Raw genomic sequence first — 10,675 nt, forward strand, 5'->3', positions numbered from 1 at the left:
GTTGTCTCCAAAAATATATAGACATGTCATTTCAAAGCTGTAACAATTTAAAAAAAAAAAATGCCAAAACAAATAAAAAATATTTAAGCAACTGTTATTAATTATGGAGAACATAATAATTAATAAATAGCTCTTGCCTTTAATATCAAAGGACTTTAAGATAAATTTCTATCTAAGAACAACTAAAAATACTTGACTAATACTATAGATTTTAAAATAAGAATTAACTAAGTAATCTATCTTATTGTAGTTGTGTAGAGTTGTGTGTCTCTCAAAACTAATAAAGCTTTAATTTATACAGAAAGAGATGGCATAGATACTTTATGGGCTTCTTATGTGTGATTGTTGCAAATTCTAATTTCAAAGTTTCAATTTATACATGTGTCAATCACGTGCCTTTGTCATCTTCCATCAATGTAGAATTAAATAATCTCCAAAAAATAATATTTCAATAATAAAATATTAATTTAGAAAGTTAATATTATGGGCCAAACTTCTACATTTTGTTAAAATATGTATAGGGTGTAATTTTGTAGAATTACGCGAAGTGAGAATTTTTTACACATGTTATTTGATGACAAAGATACGAAATTCACATTTTAACAAAATGTGAACATGGCGTGATAGAATTTTCCCAATATGTATTTCATGATGTATGGATACATACATTTAATAATATATATGGACCATTAAAGTTTAGCACATGAATAAAAGAGAAACAACAAATTAAAGGATATATAGTAATATAAGTGATAGTAGAAAAAGTGAGAGCCTATGTATCATTATTCGTATGTGTACGTATGCGTGCATTATTAATGAAGCCAACTAGGAAGCCGAGAGGGTTCGTTGAAGAACTAAACCATTGAAACCATAAATACTGGATGTTGACCAAGGCTGTTTCCACTGTATCTTTCACCGGTACTTCAGAACCAAATTAATCCCACATGGACTTCCAATTTCCTAAAGATCATGAGTCCTCGTCGTCGTCGACGGCGTCTTCGTTGATACAGAGAGATGTTGAGTGTATGAGAGACTATTACAGGTCTGGAATTACCAAAGAAGCTTCCTGGAGGAAGTCTCAGCTTAAAGCTTTGCTTTCTCTCCTCCATGACAACCAGGAACATATTTTCAACGCTCTTAAACAAGATCTAGGAAAACACCATGTCGAGGCTTTCAGAGATGAGGTAAACATATATATAGCATTATTTTATGTATATTCTACTCTATATCTAAATATATATATATATATATAAGTTGAATTGCCATATATAGCTTTTATATATATATATATATATAATATATTCTATTGTATATAACCTTTCTAAAAATTTAAATTGATGATAGATGAATTTTTATTTTTTTATGTTTTTCTCTAACACTCTCGTTCATGTATAGGTTTGTTTTCTTTAAGGATTTTTTAGGGTCCTTAGGTGGATCTTCATTTTTTTTTTTTTGTATTTTTTTTGCTAATACTCCCACTTATATATAAGTATATTTTTGGTTTTTATATGTATTTTTAATTCTGAGTTTTGAATCTTAAATCTTTTAGATTTTTGGCTCTAATACTAATTTAAATTATCATTTTTTTTAAAGTTTAAATTGAAAGAAAGTGAATTTTTATTTTTATTTTTTATATTTTTTTCTACCACAACATATATAGAATATATATATATATATGAAATGTATAAATATATCCATGGATTATTATTTAAACTCTTGTTTTCTTTCAGATAGGAACGCTTATAAAATCTTTGAATTACGCATTGAAGAATCTGAAACAGTGGATGTCAACAAAAGAGGTGTTATATATAACCATCAACTCATTTAATTAGGTTTTATTAGCTTACTAAAGAGACCATATTATAAATGATTGCCTATATAATTTTTCTATGCTACGTGTCGATGCCGACATTATGGTGGGGTGTGATATCCCATCAGAGCGTTGTTATTTATATGTTTGGGTTTAATTAGTGGTGCTTAACTTATAAAAAAAAAACTGCTTTTTGGGTTATTTGGGTTATAGGTAAAGCTGCCAAAAATTGCCTTGCTAAGCACTGCACAAGTGGTTCATGAGCCACTGGGCCTTGTTCTCATTTTCTCCTCGTGGAATTTTCCAATTGGTGAGTCAAAAAAGTGTATGCATAGATACTTGTGCAATTTATTATATTATTCCATATATAGAAAAAAATTTTACAAAAAAAGAAACCGAAAATTATTAATTAATTCCCATTAAAAATAGTAGCTGCGCATGGACTATATAAACTATATAATATTCTATATATTTTGGTATGTACGTGCGGTGTACGAAGGGTTGTCATTGGAGCCACTGATAGGAGCAGTGGCAGCTGGAAACGCAGTGGTCTTAAAACCGTCAGAGTTGGCTCCCATGTCTTCGTCACTGCTAGCAAGCACCATTCCCACTTACTTAGACGACAAAGCTGTTAAGGTTGTCCAAGGAGGCTCTGATATTGGCCAGCTACTTCTGCAGCACAGATGGGATAAGATTTTCTTTACGGGTATTGTTTTTTGGTATAATTACTGTTATAATTAAATATGCAATTTTTAATTCTCTACATACTAATATATTGTGGATTTGATTAGTCTTATATTATAATGTGGGTTTTTATTTTGGTTAACAAAATTAATGATATATAAATAGGGAGTGCAAGAGTGGGGAAGATTGTGATGTCTGAAGCAGCGAAGTATTTAACACCAGTTACATTGGAGTTGGGAGGAAAATGCCCTGCTATTGTTGATTCCCTTTCAAGTTCTTGGGATAGACAAGTAAGTCAATATTATAACTTAAAAACCATATTAAGTTAAATGAATTTCCTTAACTTCACCTTATATAATCAATGTTAATATATGTTAATATTCATATCTACCATGGTTGATTTTTAATTTCTTGTCATTTTTTTATTCATATAGGAGGCTGTAAAAAGAATTGTTGTTGGGAAATTTGGGACATGTGCTGGTCAGGCATGCATATCGGTGGATTACATCCTAGTAGAGAGAAAGTTTTTATCCACATTGGTAACAAAACTTTGCTTAGTTATTAATTATTGATTGTTTAGAGTATAAAATATGTATATTATTGAAATAAAATGCTGCTTAATTAATTAGTAGTGTTTGATGTGGATTAGGTAGAGTTAATGAAGGTGACAATCAGCAAAATGTTTGGGGAAAATCCAAGAAAGTCAAACAGTATTGCAAAGATAGTTAACGAACAACATTTGATGAGGTTGAAAGGTCTTATAGATGATCCTCTGGTTAAACCTTCTATTGTTTATGGCGGATCAATCGACGAAGACCACTTGTAAATCGATTTCCACTCTATCTTTCACCCTCTTCTCTCCATCATCACATTTTGTTGAGCAATATTATTGATTCATATGAAATAATATTAATACCAAAATCTAATATATATATATATGAAACTCAATACAATGAAGGTTTATGGAGCCAACGATCTTGGTAGATCCCCCTCTTGAAGCACAAGTTATGGCAGACGAAATCTTTGGCCCAGTACTTCCAATCATTGCTGTAAGACATATATAAACACATATTTAATTAATACTTGTGTATGTGTATACATTAATTATACGTATATATTTTTGGTGAATGCTATATATAGTTGCATTTGCCCATGTTGGGTGTTTAATTTTTATTCCTATGTTTTTATTAATTTCAATCTGCGACAGTTAGAGAAGATTGAAGACAGCATAGAGTTTATAAATTCAAGACCTAAAGCACTTGCTCTTTATGTCTTCACAAAAAGTAAAACACTTCAGAGAAGATTGATATCGGAAACCTCATCTGGAAGTGTAAACATTAATGATGCAATTGTTCAGGTGTATAAATTAATTTCTCTCTCACTAACTCTATGGTCTATATATTACGGTATATAAATATTTTTATTTTAATTATCCTGATTATATAATTATATATTGTAGTATGCTGCTGACACTCTGCCGTTTGGAGGAGTTGGAGAAAGTGGGTTTGGAAAATACCATGGAAAGTTTTCGTTTGAAACTTTCAGTCATGAGAAAGCAATAACAAAAAGAAGCTTCCTAACAGATTTTTGGTTTAGATATCCTCCATGGAGCTACCATAAACTTCAGCTCTTTCAAAATGCATATAACTTTGATTATCCCGGAATGCTTCTTGTCATCCTTGGATTGAAGAGCCATCAACAAGCCTCGTTGTTTAATAATTAACTTCAATTTTATTTTTAATTCTTTTCTATTTTTAAATTTCTAATTGCTTAGTACCATATTATATATAGAAATGTTATGATGGGAAAGTGCTATATATATATATATAATAATTTTATGGTGCAGACAGTCCGTATATAGACTGTATCAAAAATTAATATTTAAAAAAAAAAACGTCGATTTTGCTATGTACGTTGTGTACATATATACAACAAAGCTGACGTGTTTTTTTCAAAAAATATCCGTTTTTTGTTCGGTCCGCATACGGATTGTCCGTACTATAAAATATTCCTATATAATATATGTATATGTGTATATATTTATTGATCTCCTGTACAATGTGGGTGAGTGGGGGTGTGTACTTGGCTTTTTCTTTCTTATATCCAATATTAGAAGAGAAAGAGAATGAACCATGGATGGTACGTGCATCCCGGTGGATGATATGTATCGTATGTGCGGCTTGATTTTCATGTAAAACCTGTACTTCTGCAATAGTCATGCAATGGATTACTTTAATTTCGATGACATTAATATTAAGAATATGGAGATTAAATATATTTTTATCTCTCATTCTCTTTTATATATCTTTCATCAATAAGCTTTAATATCCGGTATCAATAATGCTTTGTATATTAATCTCTCTTTCAAATATTTTTATTCTCGTAATTTCTTTCACATATATATATATAAATATATACAACGAATCTGTCACATGCTATGCAGTATGTGTTTGTTATTTTTATACATCCATATATTATATAACTAAAAGTCTTAGCAATATATATATATATATTATTAATATGGATGTTACTGTTTATGACATTGTGTAATTCCACTTTATTATCATTAAGCAAGAAATTGTAACCTATATAAGGAATCAATAGTATTAATTTTTATGTATATGGGTCATTATATTTTTGTAGCCTATGACCATATATTAGCCTACATACAGTGGCTTTATCATGGATAAATGGATATATATAATAAGATAAAAATATCTCCTCGTTTTCTCTATTTATTTATTTATTTTTATTTTTTTACGTTCCATCTTTATTGTGTTCTTTATATTTTTATTACTTTATATCACGTTATACTACGATTCTTCTACCATTGTATCTTTTCGGTTGCAAGGTTTTGATGATGTCCTGATGGCAGTGATTGTACTTATCAATATTTTGTTCTCTTGGACTTTCTCTATAAGATTTTGATATAATTTAGCATTCACATACATTGAAAGTACTACAATTAGGAAAAAAAATTTAATGACTGTTTTTCTCTTTTTTCTAATTTTTATTCCATAGGATTTTTCTTATAAGGTTTTTAATGTGACAGAATAGTATATATACTATCATACACATAAATATTGTACTCTTCTTCCTTTGTTATGATTTTGTTCCATTAGATTTTCCTAACAAGATTTTAACGAGGAATATTTAATATAATAGTGAACATCCAAAGGCGAATATTATGAAAATTAATGTCACCATTTATGATGTTATGTAACTTAATTTTATTATCATAAATTGAATAACCTATATAACATTTCTATATTATTAACTTTTATGGTTATGGGTCATTATATTTTTGTAACCTATGGCCATATATTAACATATATATAAAGATTTTGCCATGAAGAAATGGATATATATAATAAGATAAGAATATCTCTTTATTTTTTCTAATTTCTTTATGTTCTATCTTTACTGTGTTCTTTATATTTGTGTTAAGTTAATTAGTATATAACAAATATACACACACGTACACCCCCCTAAACGGAAACTCAACAAAAATAAAAATAAAGAAAACCATTTAATTCATTCGGAAAAACCCAATGAAGTTTGGGTCAGATTTGAGAAAAATGTCTTCATAACCCATCTTGAAACTCAGTCTATGCAGCGCTCAAACCTAAGCCTTGTTAATTTCATTAGCCCCAAAAAAATTATGAAATTTTTTTTTTCCTATGAAATGAAGAAACTATGAATTTAACTTAAATAAAATACCAAATTGTCACCTAAATAAATAAAATAGAAGTTTTTCTTTTATTATATTTTATTTCCTTCCCCGATTTTTATCCCTCAAAAGTAAATTATTTATTGGATAAAATTAACAATTGTATAACACAAGAAATTGTTTTTATATATATATTTCGTTAATATATCATCCATTATTTTTATTATAAATGTAACACTTTATTTCCAAGATTACGAGAAAGAAAAGAACATAATGAGGCAGACTAATAAATTAAGGAAAGATCAAATAAATAAATAATGGAATATAATAGTTTTCAAAAGGACTTTTTTTTTTTTTTAACTCAAACAATAGTTTTCAAAAGGACTAATCAAATTATAAAGAAGAGTTTTAATTTTTAAAAAAAATATTGGTTGCTTTTTTTGGGAAAAAAAACTAAAAGGGCACCTTTTTCTTTTAAAGGAAAAAAAAAAGTACTTAAAATATTATACAAGTTGAGTTTTATTTCTAGTACTGTTAAATATTTCTCTTTGTTCCAACTATAGAAGTTCTAAATTAAAGATTTGTCAGTGTCAAAATTTGAAAATGTTATTTGGCAAAATAATATTTGTTATTGGAAACGCTTTAAATATGGATGTATCTACTCCTATCATTAATTAAGCCAAGAGGGTTGGTTGAGACTGAACCGAGCCATGGAAACAATAAATACTAGATGATGTTAACCAAGGGTGTTTCCATTGTATCGTTCACTCGAAACCACTGAACCAAATTAATTCCAAATGGATTTCCAAATTCCTAAAGATCACGAGTCATCGTCTTTGTCGACGATGTTTTCGTTGTTGCAGAGAGATGTTGAGTGTATGAGAGACTATTACAGGTCCGGAATTACCAAAGAAGCTTCCTGGAGGAAGTCTCAGCTTAAAGCTTTGCTTTCTCTCCTCCATGACAACCAGGAACATATTTTCAACGCTCTTAAACAAGATCTAGGAAAACACCATGTCGAGGCTTTCAGAGATGAGGTAAACATATATATAGCATCATTTATATATATATATATATATATATATTTTACTAAACGAATTATATACGAAATGTATGAATATATTTATGGATTATTATTGACACTCTTGTTTTCTTGCAGATAGGAACGTTGAAAAAGTCTTTGAATTACGCATTGAAGAATCTGAAACAGTGGATGTCAATAAAAGAGGTGTTATATGTCACCATCAACTTAATTAATGACGTTTTCTTAGAGTACTAAAGAGACCATATTATAAATATGTTTGCGTATGTCTATAATTTTTCTACGCTACTTGTCGACGCCGACATTATGGTGGGGTGTGATCTACCCATCAGAGCGTTGTTACTTATATGTTTGGGTTTAATTAATAGTGCTCAACTGCTTTTTGGATTATAGGCAAAGCTGCCAAAAATTGCTTTGCTAAGCACTGCACAAGTGGTTCATGAGCCACTGGGCCTTGTTCTTGTTTTCTCCTCGTGGAATTTTCCATTTGGTGAGTCAGAAAAGTGTTTGTACATATATATTTGTGCAATTTATCATATTATTCCATATATAGAAAAACATTTAACAAAAAAAAAAAAAAAAAAGAAGAAGAAGAAATCTCAAAGTTATTAATTAAATCCAATTAAAAAAATAGTAGTTGTGCATGGATTATATAAACTATATAATATTCTATATATTTTGGTATGTACGTGCGGTGTACGAAGGGTTGTCATTGGAGCCACTGATAGGAGCAGTGGCAGCTGGAAACGCAGTGGTCTTAAAACCTTCAGAGTTGGCTCCCATGTCTTCTTCACTGCTAGCAAACACCATTCCCACTTACTTAGACAACAAAGCTGTTAAGGTTGTTCAAGGAGGCTCTGATATTGGCCAGCTACTTCTGCAGCATAGATGGGACAAGATTTTCTTTACGGGTATTGTTTTTTGGTATAATTACTGTTATAATTAAATATACAATTCTTTAATTCTTTACAAACTAATGTATTATGGATTTGATTAGTCTTATATTATAATGTGGGTTTTTATTTTGGTTAACAAAATTAATGATATGTAAATAGGGAGTGCAAGAGTGGGCAAGATTGTGATGTCTGAAGCAGCGAAGTATTTAACACCAGTTACATTGGAGTTGGGAGGAAAATGCTGTGCTATTGTTGATTCCCTTTCAAGTTCTTGGGACAGACAAGTAAGTAAATATTATAACTTAAAAACGCGCGATATTATGCTTAATTGAATTTCCTTAGCTTCGTCTTATATAATCAATGTTAATATTCGTATCTACATTAGTTGATTTTTAATTTCTTGTTATTTTTCTTTAAATTCATATAGGAGGCTGTAAAAAGAATTGTTGTTGGGAAATTTGGGACATGTGCTGGTCAGGCATGCATATCGGTGGATTACATCCTAGTAGAGAGAAAGTTTTTACCCACGGTGGTAACAAAACTTTGCTCAAATCTTGATTATTAATTGTTTAGTGTATAAATTATCCATATTATATATGTTAGAATTTTTATTTTTATGTGTGAATTGTTTATAATTGTGTAACTCACTTAATTAATTTTTATATTTCAATAATATTAAATTGAATACTTTGTTTAACTGATATTTTTATAGTACGGTTTGTTTTTTTATAATGCTTTAATTGATCTATTAAACTAAATAATCCAGCTGCGTTGAAACATGGTTTTGCCAATTGGTTTTAGATGGAAGGAGATTTGCAATTGCAATAAGTCAAGTGATAGACACATTTTGAGCGCAAGCCGCTCAACCTTAAACTAACTAATCACCGTTTGTCAACTTTTCCTAATACCATCCAACGTGTTGTTGCTGTACCATGACTGGCAACCCATTGCATAGTTAATGATGCTTAATTATTAATTGTTTAGTGTAATAATTATGCATTATTGAAATTGAATGATGCTTAATTAATTAGTAGTGTTTGATATGGATTAGGTGGAGTTAATGAAGGTGACAATCAGCAAAATGTTTGGGGAAAATCCAAAAAAGTCAAACAGTATTGCAAGGATAGTCAACAAACAACATTTGATGAGGTTGAAAGGTCTTATAGATGATCCTCTGGTTAAACCTTCTATTGTTTATGGCGGATCAATCGACGAAGACAACTTGTAAGTCGATTTCCACTCTCTCTCTCTCTCTCTCTCTCTTCCCTCCATCATCACATTTGGTTGAGCAATATTATTTATTTATATGAAATAATATTAATACCAAAATTTAACATATATATATATATATATATTTATAAATGTATGAAACTCAATGCAATGTAGGTTTATGGAGCCAACAATCCTGGTAGATCCCCCTCTTGAAGCACCAGTTATGGCAGAAGAAATTTTTGGCCCAGTACTTCCAATCATTACTGTGAGACATATATATACACAAATTTAATTAATACTTGTGTAGATGTATACATTAATGATATTTATATTCTTGGTGAAGGCTATATATAGTTGCATTTTCCAATTTTGGGTTTGATTTTTTTTTTTTTTTTTTTTTGGTCCCTTTGTCTTTATTAATTTCAATCTGGGACAGTTGGAGAAGATTGAAGACAGCATAGAGTTTATAACTTCAAGACCCAAAGCACTAGCTCTTTATGTCTTCACAAAAAGTAAAAGACTTCAGAAAAGATTGATATCAGAAACCTCATCTGGAAGTGTAAATATTAATGATGCAATTATTCAGGTGTTAATTAATTTCACTAACTCTTTAGTTTATATAATCTAGTATATAAATAATTTTATTTTAATTTTCCTGATTATATAATTTTATATTGTAGTATCTTGTTGATACGCTGCCGTTTGGAGGAGTTGGAGAAAGTGGATTTGGAAGGTACCATGGAAAGTTTTCGTTTGAGACATTCAGTCATGAGAAAGCAATAACAAAAAGAAGCTTCCTAGTTGATTTCTGGTTTAGATATCCTCCATGGAACTACAACAAGCTTCAGCTCTTTCAAACTGCATATAACCTTGATTATCTCGGTATGCTTCTTGTCATCCTTGGATTGAAGAGCCATCAACAAGCCTAGCACAGTGGGCATTTTCTTTCTTAATTTCTAATATTCAGAAAGGAAAGAAAATTGGCCATGTATGATATGTGTATCGTGTTGGATGATATGTATGTGTGTGTGTGGCTTGAATTTATGTAAAACCTGTACTTCAGCAATGATCATGCAAGAGACTACTTTAATTCAATGACATTAATAAAAATAATATGGAGATTAAATATATTCTTATCTCTTATTCTCTTTTATCTTTCATGATTAAGCTTTAATCCTGTATCAATAATTCAGTGACATTAATAAAAACAATATAAAGGTTAAATATATTCTTCTCTCATATTCTCTTTTATCTTTCATAATTAAGCTTTAATCCTGTATCAATAATGCTTTGTATATTAATCTCCCTCTCAAATATTTTTATAATCGTAATTTCAGTTATATATATATATATATATATAA

General features: G+C 29.6%; 2 protein-coding genes across 4 annotated transcripts; both read left to right on the forward strand.

Annotated features, from left to right (window-relative positions):
* The first annotated feature begins 817 nt into the window (after positions 1-817).
* LOC107412581 (aldehyde dehydrogenase family 3 member F1-like) lies at positions 818-4,769 on the forward strand. Of its 2 annotated transcripts, XM_048468832.2 has the most exons (10): positions 819-1,184; positions 1,731-1,799; positions 2,024-2,120; positions 2,310-2,516; positions 2,660-2,784; positions 2,929-3,033; positions 3,144-3,316; positions 3,453-3,543; positions 3,702-3,851; positions 3,954-4,769. In XM_048468832.2, exons 1-10 carry the CDS (start codon positions 945-947, stop codon positions 4,215-4,217), a joined length of 1,521 nt encoding a protein of 506 aa, XP_048324789.1. In that variant the 5' UTR covers positions 819-944; the 3' UTR covers positions 4,218-4,769. The 2 variants fall into 2 exon arrangements, with proteins under 2 accessions (XP_048324790.1, XP_048324789.1); XM_048468833.2 differs by lacking the exon at positions 1,731-1,799 and having other exon boundaries at positions 818-1,184.
* Positions 4,770-6,867: 2,098 nt separating this feature from the next.
* LOC125421093 (aldehyde dehydrogenase family 3 member F1-like) lies at positions 6,868-10,461 on the forward strand. Of its 2 annotated transcripts, none has more exons than XM_060812233.1 (10): positions 6,868-7,201; positions 7,324-7,392; positions 7,600-7,696; positions 7,911-8,117; positions 8,262-8,386; positions 8,530-8,631; positions 9,154-9,326; positions 9,489-9,579; positions 9,751-9,900; positions 9,995-10,461. In XM_060812233.1, exons 1-10 carry the CDS (start codon positions 6,962-6,964, stop codon positions 10,241-10,243), a joined length of 1,503 nt encoding a protein of 500 aa, XP_060668216.1. In that variant the 5' UTR covers positions 6,868-6,961; the 3' UTR covers positions 10,244-10,461. The 2 variants fall into 2 exon arrangements, with proteins under 2 accessions (XP_060668216.1, XP_048324828.2); XM_048468871.2 differs by having other exon boundaries at positions 6,869-7,201; positions 8,530-8,634.
* The last annotated feature ends 214 nt before the right edge of the window (positions 10,462-10,675 follow it).

The sequence above is a fragment of the Ziziphus jujuba genome, chromosome 10 (genome assembly GCF_031755915.1).
Source record: "Ziziphus jujuba cultivar Dongzao chromosome 10, ASM3175591v1".
NCBI lineage: Eukaryota > Viridiplantae > Streptophyta > Magnoliopsida > Rosales > Rhamnaceae > Ziziphus > Ziziphus jujuba.